Source organism: Pelodiscus sinensis, chromosome 12, assembly GCF_052426305.1.
Source record: "Pelodiscus sinensis isolate ZL-2025 chromosome 12, ASM5242630v1, whole genome shotgun sequence".
In the NCBI taxonomy this organism is placed as follows: domain Eukaryota; kingdom Metazoa; phylum Chordata; order Testudines; family Trionychidae; genus Pelodiscus; species Pelodiscus sinensis.
In genome coordinates this window covers 49,896,718-49,917,327 of record NC_143063.1, presented here as the reverse complement: position 1 = coordinate 49,917,327, position 20,610 = coordinate 49,896,718, and the positions used below count along the sequence as shown (strand labels likewise).

Sequence of the window (20,610 nt, the reverse complement as noted above, 5' to 3'; positions counted from 1 at the left end):
GGGAGAGCTGACTCCAGCGGTGCAGACAGGGAATGGTGCAGAGAAGAACATTATAAAAACATGCTGCGCCACAAAGACTCAGAGGTGTGGACTGGGACTTCATTTCCAAGAGATTAGAAGCATCAGGAAAGCCGGAGATAGAATCTACATAGCAGGTAGCCTCCTGGCTCCCTCCACTCCCTGTCAGACAACTGCACTCAAAGAGCAAGAGGCAATGGCTGGTTGGTTAATTGGCGCTTGCTGTTTTAGCCCTACTGGAGTGAAATAGCAGAGATCCACCCCGAGTTGTTCAAAGAGGGAAGGGGAGCAACCAGGACTTTCTAGAAAAGGCCATCATCAATACTAAGGGCAGAGAAGAATTCTCAGACCTGGAGAAACTCCTCCACATTCAAAACAAGGGCTCTTCAGATCAAGTTCAGATGCATCATCTCCCCCTACAAGTTGCGCCCTCAGGAGGGCGGAGGGACCAGACAGTTCATCCCCACTTACTGGCAGCACAAGGCACGGAACTGAAGTAGGAAAGAGAATATAAACCAGCACAATGGATAGGACCAAGGGGTCAACTGCCATCCCATCCTGGAGCTCATCTGTAGTCATGCCTGCAAAAAGATGACTCTCTCCAAGTTTCCACAGCTTTTGACGCTTCACCAGTAGCCTAGGATCTGCGCTCTCAGCTGCCAGGATTCTGTCACACTGGGGGGTTTCTAGCCAAGTTGGCACAGTCCCAAAGGCTTCTCTGGCGTCAGCAGTGGAAGGGAGAGAGGGGAGCCATTTGTACAACCCCCAGAAGACATGACTAATGAGTACAGTGAGAAGGAGCACTTTCCGAGCAGGCTAACAGACTCACACTAGCCTCGCCTACACTGAGGGCATTTTGGAAAGATCCCTCAGTGTTGCTAAGGGCAGTCCAGCAGAACCAGTGCTAGCAAATGGCTGAGACTTGCTCCCAGCAGGCATTGAAAACAGTTGAAAAGGTGTGAGCAACAGGTGGACTGTCTGCAGTAGGGCTTCCAATGGTGGTGGCTCCGGGGGGGGGGGGGGGGGGGGGGGGTAGTGCAAGGGGAAAAGATTTTCAAAAGATTCCCCTAGGACAGACAAGGCCACTCCCCTGCCGAACACTTGGGGGCAAAGATGCCCTGTGAATATGGGTGGATTAAAACAGATTGGATTAAATGGATGCATTTAAATCGGATTTTTCTTTTAAAAATAAACCTATTTAAATTAAATACAGGTTGAACCTTTCTAATCTGGCACACTCTGGTCCAACAACATCCGTGGCCCGGCATGATTTTAGTGTGCTGAACGTCCACTTAGCATGGGTGTGGCCAAGTTTCCCGAGGTCCCATAAAGTTTGTTCACAGCCACCAGTCCTGGCTGTCAGGGGTCTGTGCTGTTCTTTAGCTCCAACGTACCCCTCAATGTCTTCTCAGAGCCTAGTAAGCTGTGGAAGTGTTGGTCATGCTGCTAGACAAGATTGACCTCTTGTGGTTCAGGAAATGCTCTGGTTTGGCACTGGTCAGGTCCGGAGGGTGCTGGACAAGAGAGGTTCAACCTGTATTAAACCTTAAATTGTAACAACCTAATTTAAGGCCTCAATTTACTATAGTCTTTTAAAATAATTTTAATTAAAAAAAAATCAAGCTGTACATTTGCTACTGAAGGTTTAAAGGAAGTCAAGTCCCTGACTGAGGGGAAGCCACTAGCTACACAGCTAGGACCAGAGCTTGAAGTCTCTGCCAGCTTTCTGCCAGCCGTAGTCACTGCTGTAGGAAGTGGAGAGGGCAGGACACCTCTTTCCTCTGCCTATCTAGGAATACAAATGAGGTGCACAAGGATGAGATCTAGTTTAAAATTTTAAAGGGCACTGTGACCAGAAACAAATCAGCTCAATTCACTATCTACAGATTCTTCTTCCTCCTCTGTTAGTTTAAAATGCAAAGCCTGTTTTGATAAGAATAATTATGACACCTCAACACAAGACAACATTGTGGTCAACACTGGTGGAGCCCTTTTCAATGCAGCCTCATGCTGCTCTGCTCATCAGAAACTGGAAGCTTGTGTTATGTCCTCAAAAGACCCTGCCCAAATCCTCCAGCCGAGACAGTGAAGGGATGTCCCAAGACTGAATGGAAGTAGTCAGAGCTCTTTCCAAAGCTGGAAGAAGCAGTTTGTTTTCTTGGCCAGTTAGACCTCTGCGTGAACAGAGGCATAGTGTGCATCCACCTATCTGGCCTCCACAGGATGGACACATCTAGACCTGAATTAAAGTTAGAAAATATTGTCCTACCTCTAAGGGTCCAAAATTAGGAACCCTACTCAAATGGCCTGTTCTTCCATGCATGGCCTGTTCCTACGGTTCTCAGTCCCTCAGACAAATGAGACACTATTAAGGGAGTGCTTACCCTGGCTTTGAACGCCACGTGTAAGTTCTCACCAGAGCTTCTAGGGGCAAATCAGACCTGCACGAGTCTCCTCACGAGTCCTGGGCCTTTTTTTCCTTTCTACATCCCCATCAGTAATAATTTGCGGACAGATGAGCCGCACTGAACGCCGGCCCTTCACATGGCAGCTCCTTTGAAGCCAACATTAGCTGGCATCCCGAGAGGCAAGTCTTGCAGTGGTTCCTGTTTAACAGCTACTCTGAGAGACTTGATGGAGGGCCTAGTCCTGGGCTCACTGAACTCGACGGCAACCGCCCACTGAGATTTCAACAGATAAAGGATTAGGTCCTAACATGACAAGCTCCCCTATGTAGCTCTGCACATGCTCTCTCCCCTCAGCCCTTCAGAGAACCACTGACCTTGGCAGCTCTGGAAAGGCATGGATGTTTTTGATGCAAGTAGGCTTGGCAGAATTATTTTGTTTTTAAATAACTGACCAACAACATCAATGTTTATTTAAGCATTTTTATCTATTTGAATGTTCACAGCAGTGGGAAATGTAACAACAGTCGATGATATTCAACAAGTTAAAGCCTCAGAACTATTAAAATACAAATGAACAACCTCACAAGCCAAAATACCCGAAGTCTGCATTTTTTATGTTTTCAAGCAGCATTTTTCTTACTTTGCCTATCTGTAAATTTCAGTAATTGATGCCAATTAGCTTTTGCTGGTTTGTGTGAGTATGATGAAAATCAGCACTTAAAAATCTCATCCTCCCAGGCCCACCTAAAAGGCAAGGAAAGAGGGAAAACATCTTAGCTTTCACATTTTAAATGCCCTAGCTTTGCAGCAGCTGGGCATCAGACATGTTTGCAAGCAGAGAATCGGAGGAACTAGACCCTGAAAACAGGCAGCTGACAGTAAATCCTAATTTTACGTCTTCCCTAAGAAAGGGGACAAAGCTGAACACAATAACTGTAATGAACTACAAGCCAGCAGAGAGTAGAGAAGAAAAGAAAGCAAACTAGTTATAGCCCACTATAAACTAAAACTTTCTACAGCTTGGGGAAAATAATCTGAAAGGCCCTCAGAGTCTTAGTCCTCTCCCTGGCAAATATTTCCAATCCAATTCATGACAGCACCATTAAGCCCCCAAACAATATGCCATCCTGCCCCAATGAAACACACACACAATAGACAATGTGCACTGCTAACCTAAAACAGGGCACGCAGGCATTCAGAGCCTCTGAGGCAGAACAATTTGCTTTGTTTAGAAGTTGAGGGTTTCAGTAATGAGCGTGGCTTTCCCACAGACTCTGCCACAAGGGGGTATTTGCCCACTACATTTTTGGGGATAGTCCTCCCTTTACATCTCTCCTGAACACAAACAGGACAGAAATCAGCATTACAGCAACGCCTGCCTTACTTACTCAGCCCCATTCAACAGAGGTTTCTGCTCACCATTTGTTTCTGATGGTTATTGTCCCAGAGAATTGCCATAGCACAGAAATGAGCATCAAAACCCTTACACTGGGCCCTCAAAGTAACCTGAGCCACAAATGCACACAACGCATGTACTGCTGGCTACACATGCTCCTTTGAAACGCCAATATCCACACAAGAGCTGCTGACAAAGGCTTGCGAGCTAACTGTAAGTGGTTCCAGCACCCTACCCTTCTTGAGTTTATGTCCTGAAAAATGAGAATTGGATGACTCTTTTGATCTGACTTTAATCTGGGTCTGATCCAGCTGAGTATCCCAATCATGTCAGATAAGAACATAACCAAAAGCAGCTAGAGGAATGCAACAACCCATGCGAAGATGGGACACAGAAAGCAAAGACAATGTGTTGTGATGACAAACCAGCAGAGGGGCTGAGAGAGAAACAGCAGAGGGATTACACGGGTGCTGTGCAGCCAGCTGATTCCACTAGTTGTGAGTCTAAACTACCGGCACATTAGCCAGACAGTCTGATGCGCTGACTTTTAGGCTTTGGCATTTTGCTGGAACTGTGCAACAGTCAATACAGAAAGATCCAATACCAGGCTCACCTGTCATTCATGTTACGAAGTGTTACGCATTAGGTTTTAAATTTGTTTTTGCCTTTTAAAGTCTCAGAGGAGTAGCTGTGTTAGACTGTAACTTTAAAAACGAGTAGTTTACGACACCTTAGAGACTAACACACACACACGCCATATATGAATGAAGATGCTACAGCTTTTCAGATCCCATTTCCTGCAGGAAGCTGCAGGAGGCAACCTTATAGTTTTAAAGCTAAATCTTTGCTCGGGGGATGTAGGAGAAAATGCCATTGCAGAGCAGTTTCTTTTTTATGCTCATTAAAAGCAAGTGATCCCAACCTGGCAAAGCTGATTAATAGATTATCTCACCTCTCAGCTTAAGCCTGCTGGCCAAGTTTCAGTCTCATTCAAAGTGATCAAGTTTCAAATGTCTCAAAAATGGAGTTTTATAACAAACACCAGCAAACAAGGAGACCTCTGGGTTTGGGGCATGCTGCTTACAGGCAATACTCTGTGCAATGAGTTTTGCAGCAGCCAAAGCCAACCCCCGAGAGGAATTAAGAAATCTCCGATTCAGAACCCCTGCCTCATTGACAAATCCATTAGCCTTTCTGTGTCCTGGCCTACCCCTGCATCTACTTCATACTAGCCTTACCCAGCATCTAGGAGGTCTCCAACCTTGCAAGAGTTTTCTGCATGATTGCTCATGCTGCTTCACCCATCCTTCCCACTCAACCCTTTGGAAATAGCTCCCACACCATTCCAGTCCAAGTGTTGCTGTTAGTCCTGACTAGCATGATCAGCCACGCCACCTCTTTTTCCTCTCACTGTCAGAAATTTGAACTCCCCCACCTTTCCCCTATCACGCGCACAGTGCAACAAGTTGTCAGGAGCCTCCGTCAGCCTTGGGACCACGAGATGGGGGGCCCTCAGTCACCAAGTCAGGCCATGAGCTCAAAGCAAGATGTGACACTGCTGAATTGAGCTCAGCAGATACTGCTCTCTCCAGCAAAGGGGACATTAAGGCAAGGCCCCTTCCACCTCTCTGGAGTCCGCCCAGACAGAAGGGGAGCTCTTCGAAAACAGGGCCCAGAGCCTTCCGACTAGTCCAAACTTGGTTTGAATGGCATGGTACGGGCAGACTTCTGACGAAGGCAGCATCCACTCTGCATTACTGCTCCCTGATTCCCGGGCTCTAACACATCACCCCGAGCCAGTGTCAGACAAAGCCGGGCTCTGGCAGTGCTGGATCACAACTTGGCATTTGGTCATGGCCCAAGCTGCGTTCCAAGAGGTAACGTTTTAGCACCTGACTACACAGCCAAAGTAGTACCAGGGGCTATACCGGGGTACAAAGCAGCACTAATGCAGCCAGCTCCACTGCTGAATCAGGTCTCTGCTTGAGACATGGTTAGCTCTGCTCACCTCCCTGGGACCCAGGCTTCATATGCAGAGGCTGCTGAGCCGTAAGTGTTGAATGTTAGGATGGAAAAAGAGCCACACCCATGCAGAAAAAGCTCACTGGTCTATAGTTCAGATAACCAGGTTACACCTGCTCCCTTTTGTCAGTTCTGTTTCAGTGGGGTCGGTTCAGCTGTGCAGCAGAGCTGGACTGAGATCCATGCTGTGAAGAGAAGCTTGCCCTTGCTGAGGGCAGTAAACTAGAGTTAATATTAGCCTCCTGCAGGCCGGCAGAGAGCTTATCCCAGGATTACACAGCCCCATGCACCTTAATCTTCCCCTCCCTGCTGGGGATGGGTGAGTGCTGCGAGGTGAAGCACTAATACAACACTCCACAAAGGGGCCTGCTACACAGCTGGCCACCAGATGTGGATGTTGGTATCTTTGTTAGGGATGTAAGAGACTAATCGATTAGTCAACTATCTGATACGCAAAAGCTTCTTGGATAGTCGACACACCAGTTGACTAGCTGCTTCCCCCCCTTGCTGCCTCTATCACAAAGAGGCAGCGGGGGGGGGGGAGAGAAGGAGGTGCTGGAGGGAGCCGACTTAAAAGCCAGTTTCCCCCAGCTCTGTGGGAGGGGGTGGGGCGCAGTGGAGGCCAACTTTGAAATGTACAAGAGACCCTACTTGGGCTCTTGTACATTTCAAATGTGAAAGTGGGACTTCTTATAGACTAATCAACTAACTCTTTGATTAGTTAATTAATTGCAATTTAACATCCCTAATCTTTGTTCCAAGCAACTCACTCAATACAGTTAGGAAGTTAACTATCACCAAAGAATACACCACATGGTAGAACACAGGTGGGCCATTTATGCCCCAACCTAACATTCAAGGAAGGGCTAAAGTCTTGACTCTTTGGAAAGGAAAATCTACGAGCAGCTGAGCCTTCAATGATTTGAGTGAAACTCATCTGATCAGATAACCCCAAAAGCTGCTATGACCATGGCAGCAAAACATGTGCACAGCCCGAACTTCACATCTGACTGTGCCAAACACAGCTCAACCCTCATTCAGGATAAGCCAGGCGTATTTACAGAAAAGGCCAACCAAGGCTGCTTAGAACTCAAAGGAAACATTTTAAACATCTTGGCGTATGCTGACATTCTATAAAGGCCTAGAATGGAATCTGATCACTGAAAACCCACATTGGAGAAGGGTTACCCTTAGCAACTGACCGTCTCCTCTCCGCCTGGAAACCTAGTGCTTCCAACATTGCAGCTCTCCTCCTAGCTACAAGTGAGCCAAAGAGGATCAAGAAAAGGCAGTGTAACATGACCAGTTCTTGGAGAGGAAGGAGCAGAGTCCAAGAGCTTGTCACCACCATTTTCAAGAGCTGGATCATGTATTTTCAGAGAGACTGGAGCAGAAGTAAGGTGCCCAGATAGGAATCACGGTTTGAAAGGGTCATCCCTCTCAGGACAGGACAGAATGTCTTGTTTGTGCCCTGCTCAGGTCAGCTAATGAGTCTGGATCACACCTGGACCCCAACTGTAAGCCAGGTATGGATTCTGACCCTGCAGATGAATTTGGTGTTTGAGGAAGGATGCTTCACAGCATTTCACATCTTATTTACAGAAAAGGAAAAAGCCAACACACCTCTGACAGCCGGGGCTGCTGCTGCTGCCCTGTAACAGTTGGAGCCTGCAATCCAGTGGGGACAAAACTGAGCATTTGGTTACCATTCAAGAGCTCAAGCTGTTGAAGTCAGGGAACTGGCTACAACCTAGCAGCCTGTTTTCCTAATATGAATATGTATTTCACTGGGGACATGAAAACAGCCCCAAATCAGTGGTCCTTTCTGGCCCTACAAATCCATGAACTATCCGGATGGAAATATCGAGAGCATGGTGCCATCTCAAGTGAACACAGAATTCTAACCAGGAGAGGAAAAGCATACACCAGGCATGTCCAAAGTCCGGCCCGCGGGCCAATTGCGGCCCGTGTTCTGGTTTAATATGGCCCCACAGGTAATTTGGCAATATCTATCTTTTATGGCCCCCAACGAATCCATATGTATTGAGATGAATACATTGTAAAATCTCAGTTAATGTCAGTTGGTCTAAATCAGTTATAAATATATTTGGACACAACATGTATACTTGGTGTTATGTTCCTGTTCATATTTTTTTAACTTAAAAGTTGACAGACAACCTTTATTACCAATAATATGTAATGTACTTTACAATGTTCCTGACATATATTTCAGCTTCCTGGATTTTTTTTCATCTGGCCTTCAGATATGAAAGGCAGAGTGATTTAACACCTGTTTAGATTTGTCATCCATGTGACGAAATGAAAAATATGCCGTTTGCAATGAACTTTGCATAAAATAGTTAATTTGCATTTAATTTTAATGGTTCAAAGCATGTCAGGCAAAATGGTTGGCCCTCACGCATGTTCACTTCATCAAATCTGGCCCTCTTTGAAAAAAGTTTGGACACCCCTGGCATACACTAAAACCCCTCTGACGACACAGTGAGTAAGTGAGCTTCTGAGTGAGAGCCCAAGGCTCTGTACTATAAACACAGCCACGAAGAAAGAGTTGTAGCAAAGGCAAACAGTGTGTCTGCATAACAAGGACCGTGCTGTAACAGTATGAAACACCTATGGTTTAACTTGTCTAGGTGACTGACTAAGCACAGGCTTTTTCCTAGCCACATAGCCAAGAACACACCCTGGAGCAGTCTGCTTTGCCACAGCAGCTTTCCCACAAAGTTATTTTTACAGCATCAATGAAGGAAGATTTGCCGAGGCCAGGGAGGGAACTCTCAGCATTTCAGGGAGAACTTTGCATAATGCCTCTTCTCTAACTTGGTGGGACCATACCAGATGCTCTGTTGATAGCTTTTGGAAAGGCAATTAGCCAATGGGACAAAGGGAGGAAAGAAAACCAGAAGATCAGTGACAAAGGTTCACCCAGTGACCACCAGCCCTATTAGTCAGCCCAAGTTACTTTGAATCAACCATAACTTACCAAGTCTTGTGCCACGACAAACAGCTCCCTCTCTCACCCATTGAAACATCTGCTGCATGCCTCAAGCTGTAAGGCCCTTACACCACAGGAACAAAGCTCTTCAAAGGTGAAATCCATATGACAGCTACTCAGAAAAGCCTGGTGTTTTGAACTGTTTCCAGAGTGGGACTATGTGGAGCTATTCAAACACTGGAGGTCACAGCTTAGAGAGGAACTAGAAGGCAGTAGGTGGCAAAGGTGACTAAACAGGAATGTGTTAACAAGAACCCAGAGGAAGGATCCAAGAATGCCAGAGATTTTTCAAGGTGGATGCACTTGGGGGGGGGGGGGGGAGGAGAGAAGAGACTAGGCTTCTGCAGACAAACTGCTTCTGTCCTCTAATATGCTGGCTGGACATCTGGACAAAAGAGCTTGGACTTCCTTTCAATGATATGAACAGATTGCCATGCACTCTCTCATTACAATACTGCCACATATGTTCCCCTTCCCTCCTCTCACTTCTAAGGTCAAACATTAACCCACTGTTCCCCAGGGAGTATCAGCCTGAAGCCTGCATCTGCTCATAAGAAATTAAGAGTTTGAACTAGTTCAGCCCATCAATCTGACCCCACCAGAGGAAACATCACCAGAGAGGAAGGGTGAGGTGAGCTGGTGATGGTCACAGACATATGCACTCCTCATTGTCAGCAGTATTTGATTTCAGCACTAACCTGGAAGTGCTGGGGAGCAGCAAACCCTCAGAGCGGGTCCAGAGGGAAGCTCAGAGAGCTTACTGACATACAAACAAAGCTGCCAAAGCCGGAGGCTCCCAATCCCAGACTGCAGCCTCTAGGGGTGTTTCCACAATACAGGAACACACATACCAATCAAGCTCTCTTTAAGCACCTTGTTCCTCAGCTAGTGTATCGACACACAACCCTGCCAGGGCTTGCCAGGAAAACAGAGCATTACCCAGGAACAAGGTAAGTGCAGTGACATTCTACAGAAAGAAAGATCAGCCCTCAGAACTTCCGTGGACCCCACACTCTTTAAAGTTTATGGGAAGAGACGGCAGGAGAGTGGGAAGGTGCCATGATACAGACAGTGCAATAGGACATTGACTTCTCCAACAAAGTTAAGGCATCCACAGGTGCAGACTGAACTTCTCAAACTTCTGAACTCTTCAGAGCAGTCTGTTCCCAAGAGCCCACCTTACAGAGTTGCCTGAATAAGGGGTTCTCAAGCTCTGAGCCCATGCTGTGAAAGGAACAAAGGAGAGACTGGGATCTCTGCAGACATAGAGACTGGGGATATTCTAACAGTGCACTTCTCTACCAACAGGGCTTCTTTAAACTGAAAAACTCTGAACATCTTGGGTTGTGCTGCTTGTTGGGTGTGTAGGATTCACCATTTGCAAGTTACTAAGGTGTTCTGCCAACCTGAACTCCAGCTTAAAGCTCATTGCCTGGGAATGAAGATAAAGTAACAAATGAGGAAGTGGTCATGTGAGTTTTGAAACCCAGGTTAGCTCTGTGCCCTGATGCAATGGAAGCTGTCTTAGGGAGGGGCTCTCTCCACCAAACATACTAGGATCTTAATCCTCCCTCTCTCGCAGCCCTTAATGAGGACCCCTAATGCCACGTGCCAATGCCATAGACTTCATTCATTCCCAGCTATTCAAATGGCCCTTGGTTACAAGCATGTGGGATATTCTGACCATGCCAGATGTTAGGGAGGACGGCAGTAAAAGCTGCTACCTACCGAGCCAGACCTACTTTTGTTCCTTACTTGACTCCAGTTACCGAGTCCTGAATTAAATGTTTACAACAGGCTCACCTCACCCCTCAAGCTAGAATGCTGCTGTCCCCTCAAAATTCAGTTAGCTCCCAATGGCTGCCTGGGAGCAGATTTTCATGAGTCTCTTTCATACTGGTAGGCGGTGACGTGATTAAACCTGGCCATACTACAGCTTAACGGTGGCGCTGTAGGTCGTTCCTGGAACACAGAGCATTACACTTATGCAGACACCAAGATGATTGTTAACCAGCTTTAGTAAGAAGACCTAGGCCTTTCACAGACTCGCTTGCCAAATTGTGGCAATAACTGCAGTGTTTCAGCACTGGCTCTGGGCCAAACACGCATCTGCTGGCAAACGACATGAGTGGGCATGCCCTCCAGCAGCTAATTAACAAGGTGGCACACAAGCACAGAGACGGCAACAGTTAGCACTAAAGGGAACCAGAAAGGGTTTGGCAAGGTGATCAGAACACAGCTTTAAATACACAGTCTCAGTAGCTAGGAGAACAGGGGAGGGGGAAGCAGAGGGGTATCATCAGGGCAGTTTCTTTTGAACTGACCCATTTAAAGCATAAATAACGAGAAGTCCTGTGGCACCTTCTAAATTAACATTTATTGGAGCCTAAGCTTTCAAAGACCCATCAGATGCATGTCAAAGTGGGTCTTTGCCCACGAAAGCTTAGGCTCCAATAAATCTGTTCGTCTAGAAGGTGCCACGGGACTTCGTTGTTTATGCAGATTCAGACTAACACGGCTCTCCCTCTGATTCTTGTCACCATTTAAAACAGTATCATCTGCAGAGCCTGTGGGGGAGGCTGTGCATATTGCTCTGGGCAACAAGGCCGGGGGGAAGGAGCTATGGCCTGCAGCTTTGCCAGACAGGAAACATATCTAGGAGATAAAGTGTAGAGAACTCTCAATGCCATTTTTCAGTGCTGCCACACCCTGCAAAGTCACCTCAGTACTTTAAGTCTCAGAACACTTGTCATGCTTGGTTGATTACATAGCCTCAGCGGTCAGAACTACAGAAGCCAGTACAAAAATGGGAGGATTAGGCTAGTGTGTCTGCAGTGTTGTGTGCCCAACCTTCATGGGGACCAGTGTGATACTCCATAGCTCTTCCTGTAGCTACTGCCTTGAGGCTGTGCAATTAGCACCCCAAGCTCCTGAACCATGCCCTCTATTCCCCACCAGACACACCCAGAAAAATCAGAGACCACACAGAGGCAGCAGCACGGGATGGCAGGGGGCTCCCTGGGAGTGGGACCAGGAGTGCACTGGCTGCTGGCCCTGCCCCTGGGGAGTTTTTTAGTAACCATGTAACCGCTAAAAATAGTTGTGGCTACACAATTACTAAAACAACTGATATGTAACATCCCTACTATTAATTTCAGTGGGTGACCTCTGGTTCTTGTGTTATGTGAACATACTGACAAACCCTAGTGCTCTCACTTGAGCCAGGTACAAAAGGGTCACTAGATAATGTACAGCTGATGAACTAGTAAAATTACAATCCCCTCTAGAAAGCAAGAAGCACCTTGCAATGCATTCTAGACTGTAAAGCTCTGGTATCTCAGAGCTGTAAATCTTATGAGTGAAATGTATAGTCATTTGTTCTTCTGGAAAAGAGGATCAAAAGGAACCTTACACCACAAGACAGGGAGCTAAAGGTGAAGCAGATGAAGGAGGCAAAATATTTAGTCTAGCACATAGGATCTGAATGGAAACTTTCTCTGCTTCATATCCAATAATTAGAGACTACTACCAGCAATCCCATCATCTTAAATGTAAAGCCATGGAGATGCTTAAGTGACAAGTGCATTTCTATTTTGTTAAAAGCAATAACTCTGATTAGAACTAGCAAAAGGATGTGACATTTTTTCCCAGCCACCCCAGAGCAGTATTAACTTTCTCTGCAGAGGCCCTAAAGGCTTAAATTATCAGGTTACAGCTGAGCTGGGGTGAATCAGCATCCTCTGGCAGCTCTGGCCATCATGCTGGGGTTCACAACAACTGTGCACCAACTGAATCCTAGGGACGTTAAATTTAGTTTAATCAACTAGTCAACAGATTTTCCATTGACTAGTCGATTAGCTGATAAGCGGGGAAGCCACAGCAGGGTTAGCTCCCAGCCTGGGAGCCAACCCCATTGTGGCTCTGCCTTTTAAATGTATTAAGAGCCAGTAGGCTCTTGATACATTTAAAAGGCTGAAGCGCAGCAGGGGGGACCTTGGGTGAGCTGGGCCAGCTGATTCCCGGCTAGTGCCAGGTCCCTCTGCTGCCCCATCAGCCTTAAATGTAAAAAGGCTGGAGCACAGCAGGGGAACCCAGCTCGAGCCAGGAATCAGCTGTCCCGGTTCTGACACAATTACCTCTCCAGAAATCTAGGTGTCTGTTTGCCTTCTGAAGCATCTTGCAAAATAAGTTTTACTTTTCTGTTTGGTTTTGAAGAGAAACTACTCAGTTTCCCCTACTTGCTACCACATTACTAATGATAGGGTCAACTCCCTACACCTGCAGATAATGTATGCTCCTAACTCCTTTGAATCACAAAGTTGTGTAATAAACAACAAGAGAACACCAATATCTCCACACAACAGGATGAAGATTTCAAAGAAACAGCTTCCAAAGGAATAGTAATCCGGGACCACATTTTACCTCCAGCAAAAATCAAATCCTTTCACAGCATTAAACAAATGCTGCCTGATATAGCAGTGTACTGTATAGCTAGAATAGTGGGGGGGGGGGGGGAGACACCCATAATTTATCACCCTTCTGAATGGAGCTTTATGGTTTTCTTTCTTCTATCATCTTCCAGATAATTATTGCCAATGATGGGTCAGCTTATAGACTCATAGACTTTAAGGTCAGAAGGGACCATTATGATCATCTAGTCTGACCCCCTGCACAGTGCAGGCCACAGAATCTCACCCACCCCTCTTAGAATAATCCTCTCATCTATGTCTCAGATATTGAAGCCTTCAAATACTTTGAAGGCCCCAAGATGCAGAGAATCCTCCAGCTGTGATCTGTGCCCCATGCTACAGAGGAAGGCAAAAAACCTCCAGGGTCTCTGCCAATCTACCCTGGAGGAAAATTCCTTCCCGACCCCAAATATGGCGATCAGCTAAACCCTGAGCATGTGGGCAAGACTCATCAGCCAGACACCCAGAAAGTTTGCTACGTATTTCACATTTCTATAGCTAAATTCCTCTTAACACCCTCTCAATAGGCCTCCAATCTCCAGCACCTCTCTCAGCACCATCTTTGCAACAGCATGAATAGACTTTGCAAGAATTTTCATAAAACAAGTTGACAAATAAGCATTGTCAGAGCCAGAAAGTTCATAGCTGAGTTCAAGTACTTTCCCGTGAAGCTATCCCAGCTTCTTTCAGACCATTCCTTCCAACCAACAGTCCAAAGTCGTGAGCCCCAGAGCTCAATGCTCTTTGCAGAATGCCCACCTCTCCCATTCAAGCAATCAGCAGTTTGATGCCAGTTACTTTACAGACACAAATACAAATCCATCACTTAATACTGCAACTTGCTTTTCTTCATGAACATTTTAGACCAGCAATGATTCTGCTTTAGGGAAAAGATTATTCCCACAAAACCAACATATCCAGGGATGTTAAGTAGCGGTTAATTATCTAATTGATAAGTTGATAGAATTTCCATCGACTACTTAATTAGTCGATGGGGGGGGTGCTCAGTACCCTCCCCCCGTGGGTCTGCAGTTTAAATGTAGTAGGAGTCAGGCTCATGCTTCTTCCTCCCTTGCTGCCTCTGATACAGAGGGGAAGGGGAAGCAAGTAGCACCATGACTACCCGATAAGCCTAAATTTATCGGGTAGTTGACTACTCGGCTTACATCCCTAATCCACATGGGCCTCTATTTTAAGCGAAGACTGTTTTAAAGAGCTTCCACCTCCACGTAAACAGAAAACTTTGGCCTGTTGCTTTGCAGCCCAGCATTTAGATTCAGTCTGTTTTAGTAGCATTGGAGCACATCGATCACAAATGGTACTGCTCAAGCACCAGTGGACAAGACCATACAACCGCATTCTCAGTTACAGCTATGGGGCTTCTAACCACAAATACTACCTTATCTGCTCAATTGCACATGTTGCCTCACTCAGCAACTGCAGAGCAGCAGCAGCAGCTCTACTGGAGGAAAAGCCACAACAAGAGACCTGAGAATCAGAATTGCACCATGGGTGAGGGCTTTTTGCAGCCAGCAGATGTTGCTGCTAGCCTGTGAGCCAGGCAGTGAACGATTCCCCTAAGAAAGGAAGGGAGGAGCCAGATTACATCTTCACTGGCAGCTTGTGGCCCCGAGTTACAGGTCATGAATTTTCCCAAAACAACAGACAAATCTAGGCATGGACTCCCACCCACTACCGTGAGAACACAAGCACACGTCAATACAGATCTTCAAGCGCGAGGGGACAAGTTCTCACGCAGGATGCGGGCTTGAGTCAGGACATGTCCCCTCTAACAGCGGGCAGCTCAGAGAGTTGAGTTAATGCCCATCACGCCCGCCGGCTGCTCAGAGAGGACAGACTGGAAGAGGAGGGCCACTCTCCGCTCTCAAAACCAGGACCATGCAGCACTTTAAAGATGAACAAGATGGTTTATTAGGCGATGATGTGAGAAAGTGGGTCTGGCCCACGAAAGCTCAAACAGTGGCATATCGTGCCAGTTTTCTTCCACTATTTGATCTGAGGCAGTGGGTCTGGCCCAGGCGAGCTCGTCACCTAATAAACCTGCCTAGTCCTGTGCTGTTCAGCCCGACCAGCCTAACCCGGCTGCGTCTCTATCACTCTCCTTTCTCAAGCTCTCTGCGCCCGGCTCTCGGCGCCCGCACGGGGACACCCCCGTGGTGCGGGGCCGCCCGCGGGGAGCCAGTGTCCGGGGCTCGGAGGGGGGGAGCCCGGGTCGCGCGGGGGGCCCTGAGAGACACGCCTCCCCCGCCCGCGGGGAGCTGGTGTCCAGGGCTCGGGGGGGGGGGGGGCCCTGAGAGACACGCCTCCCCCGCCCGCGGGGAGCTGGTGTCCAGGGCTCGGGGGGGGGGGGGGGGGGCCCTGAGAGACACGCCTCCCCCGCCCGCGGGGAGCTGGTGTCCAGGGCTCGGGGGGGGGGGGCCCTGAGAGACACGCCTCCCCCGCCCGCGGGGAGCTGGTGTCCAGGGCTCGGGGGGGGGGGGGGCCCTGAGAGACACGCCCCCCCCGCCCGCGGGGAGCTGGTGTCCAGGGCTCGGGGGGGGGGGCCCTGAGAGACACGCCTCCCCCGCCCGCGGGGAGCTGGTGTCCAGGGCTCGGGGGGGGGGGGGCCCTGAGAGACACGCCCCCCCCGCCCGCGGGGAGCCGGTGTCCGGGGCTGGGGGGAGGGGCCGGGTCGCGGGGGGGCCCTGAGAGACACGCCCCTCCCGCCCACGGGGAGCCGGTGTCCGGGGCTGGGGGGGGGCGGGTCGCGGGGGGGCCCCGAGGGACACGCCCCCCCCCCGCGGTACCTTCCAGCAGCACCTCGCGGCCGGCGCGCTTGAGCGCCTGCACGGCCTGGTCGTGGGTGGCGTCGCGCAGGTCGGTGCCGTTGACCGAGAGGATGGCGTCCCCCAGGCGCAGCGCGCCGCAGCGCTCGGCCGCCAGCCCCGGGAAGATGCGGGAGATGAGCACGGGCATGCGGTTCTCGCGCCCGCCCTTGATGCTGATGCCCAGCCCGCCCGCCTCGGCCTTCACCACCCGCACCCGCCGCACGCCCGGCGGCGCCGGCTCGGCCGCGGGCGGCTCGGGGCTGCCGGCGCCGTTGGGCAGCCCGTTGGGGGGCTCGGGCGGCGGCGGCTCCGAGGTGAGGCTCAGCGCCTCGCCGCTCAGCTCGGCCGCCACCCGCACCCAGCGCTCCCGCAGCAGCAGCTCCAGCAGCCCCGCCTTGGCGGCGCGCGTCCACACCGCCATGCCGCCAACCGCCCGACCGCCCGCCGCGCGCCGGCCCGCTCAGCAGAGGCGCGGCCCCGGCCCGCCGCCCGCCCGGCCTCCGTCCCGCGCGCGATTGGCGGCCGGCGGCCAGAGGGGCGGGGCCTCGGGGCGGAGCCCCGCCCCCGCCGCAGCGCAGGGACGCACCCCCCCCGGGACGGGCGGCGAGGGGCGGGGCTTACGCCTCGAGCTCCTCCCACGGAGTGGGCGGGGCTTCTGCGGCTCCGCCCTCTTTCCCAAGGCCAAGGGGGTTGAGAGCCATAGACACCCCCCCCCCCCACACACACACACACTCCGTCCAAAGGGGTCTGCACAGAGCTTGGGCCAGCAGCACCCTAGCACCAGGGGCCCCTCCGGTGCCCTAGCTCAGCCCCGCCAGCTGTGCCCTCAACCAGCCAATCCAGCCCCAGCCAAGGCAGTAAGAACCAAACCCGACTGGGTCCAGAGCCGGGGATGGTCTGTCTGAAAAATACTATTGTCCTTGGGGCACTGTGGCGGGTGGCAGTGTAGAAAAAGCCCAAAGCTGGGGCATGGTTTGGGAACAGTTCCATGCAAGGCTAAACTGTATTAATAACAGGGAAAGGAGGGAGGCGAGTACATCCCTAGGTCCTCCCCTACTGCAGGACTAGTGAAGGCAAAGCCCCGTGGGGAACACCAACACCCAGCTTTCCAGATCCCCTGCCTTTGCTTCACTTTCTTGCTCCAGGAAAAAGGTAGCCTGATCTCCCCGTTCCCCGCTGCAGCCCTGAACAAGGGGAGCAGAGCGAGGGCTAGACAGCGGGCGGCAGCACATCCAATCTTAAGGCAGAAATTCGGTTACAGGCCCGCTTGAGATTAGTACAGCCCCACCAGCCCGGAGCTTGCTGAATTCCTGCCTGAGGCTGGGCCTTGGCTACTGATCCCTCAGAGCCCTATTTTTAACTCAAGCAGATGTACCCACCAATGATCTCAGACTCCCACCAATGATCTCAGACTCCCCACAACACCTACTGAGAGGGGAAGTACAACCAACGCCTGCCAGCCCTTTGCCTAGCACCCTGTGAGCACAGGGTTGGGGGCAGGTGGTTCAGGCAGCAATAACCACACGAAGTTGACACCCCTTTCTCATTCATGAAAATGAAAGGGAATTGTGAATTAGAGCAGCGTGAGGCAGGACAGACATTTTTGCTTTAGAAATCAATTGGCTAAAATATTAGGAAAAACTCAGTTCAAGAAGTCACATATCAAGATTAAACTACATTTCCCCCCACCCCCGTGTTCTAGCTCTGTCTACTGCTCAAACAGCAGCAGCTGCAAGTTTTATGTGCACAAGCCAGTGTGTTGCACATCAGACCTCTACTAAATATAATACACAACAAACAGCCACAATCAGTGCAATGTAACTTACTGGGATTTGGGAAGACTATAAGACCAGGTATCATATGTAACTAGGTAGTTTGACAAGGGCTTTGGAATGACCAGAGACAAGTTCTAAGAATGTAAAAGTGAAATGCATGGAGATGCCTATTTCCTAGAACTGGATGGGACCCTGAAAGGTCATCAAGTCCAGTCCCCTGCCTTCACAGCAGGACCAAATACCATCCCTGACAGATTTTGCCCCAGATCGCTAAATGGCTTCCTCAAGGATTGAGCTCACAATGCTGGGTTTAGCAGGCCAACATTCAAACCAGTTATCCCTCCCCCCTAAGAATGAGGTTGCCTATTCCAGAACTACCAGCAGCACAGGGGGAATCTAATTGTTAACACAATCGCTGTGATCAAAAAACACCAACTGCACTTTGGTAATGGGAGGTTTCCTGCTGCTCAGATGTATAAATGATGCTAAGGGGTAGCAGCCCACAGCACAAGGATGGGGGGGGGAAGGGGGCTGCTCTTCTCCATAGAACAACCTACACTCCAGAACAATTCTTTGCACTGGGGTTTTCTGCTCCCAAGCAGGATGGGACAGAGGCCTGATCTGATTCACCATTTAGTATAAATGCTCTCCCCGCACGTGAGCTTTTGCCTTGAAATGGGAACTGCAGAGCAACTGAAATGTTGCTTAATTTCACCGGAGCTGCTGAAATCTGCTGAGTTGCTATTCACCGCGACCTGGTGAATTAGTTCTGATTGAGAGCTCTCAGCCTTCTCCTCCAGGCGATGATGCTGTAACTTGATCCAGGGGTTGGCCTTTGTGACAGCAGTACCAAGAGGGCTGCATAGGAATCACAAGTATAAGGGACAGCCCGGTGCTTTGTTAGAAGGTGACATGCCACAGGATTTCAGCAGGAGGGGGATTACAACAGCCAAAACGAGCCTCTGAACAGGAGCTGAATGGAAATGGCAGAATAGCCGAACGTGATGGGCGCAACCACATAGATGCAGACTGGAGAAGTATCCCCATGGGGGGAGCAGTCATGCAGCCCACAGATCACTCCCCAGCTACAGCCAGTGGTCTCCCTCCAGGGATCAGCAGGAAAACCCCAGCTCAGTGATTGAGGTTTTGCAAGTCTGAGCACACCCCCGTTCTTCACGTTTTGTGAATTAACTTCCTTTCCTGCTAACACGGACCAAGCTGTAACAAGCTGACAGCCTAGAGGGAGCCGCCCCCGCAGCCCTGCACCGCTTTCAAGCCTGTGGTTTCAGCTCAGAAACATTCACAATCAATTTTGCAGCAGCTTCGAATGACAAACACAGGGCTGGGAGGGCCCTGGAATGGTCACCTAGGCCAGTTCCTGCACTAAGGCAGGGCCCAGTAAATCTTATGGGGAGATCAACTGAGTCTCCCTGTTTCCATGAGCCGTAACCACCTAACAGCTAAGGGAACGGTGCCCCCTGCTGGCGCAGCGTTAGAAGGGCCTGCAAAGCAAGCTGCAGGGTCCTCGGAGCCAGAAAGCCTGGTTGTGCACCACAGTTCAAAGTATCACTGGTAAAGGCTAAGAAAACACAGAGCAGCAGCTCTCAGACTGCTCCCAACCACTGCTTGTCCACAGGAGTATCTTCTGGAGCCGGCACAGGAAGGCAGCAAGAAGCAAGTGGGGCTAACTGATGGCAGAGGGGGGCAGGCGCGTGGTCATGGAAGCGGGGTGCTCACACCACACTGTAAGGCCCAGCGCACGCGGCAAACGCAGATTCAGAACTGTGGGAGTAGAACAAGGGCATCCAACATGGAGCGGGAAGAGAAAGGGGGCCTGGAGGAGAAGGGTCATGGGGGTACAGGCTGCAGGGGCTGTCAGGAAAGGCCAGCAGCAGGCAGGCGGTGAAAGCAGGTGGCTACAGCATGCACACAAGTCACTGCCTGCGTGCGCAGCACCAACATCTACTCCACACTCTCACAGGCCGGGCTGGAACGGTTCGCTCAGCTTGGCTTAGACAAGCCCCTCGGTGTTCCTGTAACTGCCTGCAGCGATGCTTGGGCTCGGATTTAGACGCATGCCCACGCATGGGGCACGCTGGGACTGCACACACAAGCAGCCAGCTGGGCCCTTTGCACATGCAGGTTCTACGTTTTGAAGCTGGGTCCCCGTGCCTGGCTGGGCACCTTCGGGATTTGAATCATGGCATAAGCAGTGAAATCAAGCATCTGCTTTCTGTAAAAGGGCCACCAAACCAGTAACATGCACCAGGAACTGCCTTTCAACTAGGGGCAGGAAAGGTTAACTGGTAAACATTACCCATACCAGGTGCTGCTTACTGGTCATGCTTAACCAGTAGGGGCTGGTCCAGCCTGGCTCCAGTGGGCGAGGGGAGGCACCAGGGCTGGACATGCTTTCCCCCGCCCCCGATCAATTGCTTAACCGGTCAAACATTATGTTAACCGGTTAACTAATTAAACGGGATTTAACATTTCGGCTACGTCTCGATTGGCATGATTTTCCGCAAATGCTTTTAACGGAAAAGTTTTTCGTTAAAAGCATTTGCAGAAAAGAGCGTCTAGATTGGCACGGATGCTTTTCCGCACAAGCACTTTTTGCGGAAAAGTGTCCGTGCCAATCTAGACGCGGTTTTGCGCAAAAAAGCCCCGATCGCCATTTTCGC

General features: G+C 50.0%; 1 protein-coding gene across 1 annotated transcript in view; it reads right to left on the bottom strand.

Annotated features, from left to right (window-relative positions):
• Positions 1 to 16,629, bottom strand: part of SNTB2 (syntrophin beta 2) — a 46,358-nt gene extending 29,729 nt beyond the window's left edge. The window contains exon 1 of the mRNA XM_075939793.2: positions 16,134 to 16,629. Within this exon, the coding sequence (XP_075795908.1) occupies positions 16,134 to 16,575 (442 nt within the window). The 5' untranslated portion in view covers positions 16,576 to 16,629. The remainder of the gene's footprint in view (positions 1 to 16,133) is intronic.
• Positions 16,630 to 20,610: the final 3,981 nt, after the last annotated feature.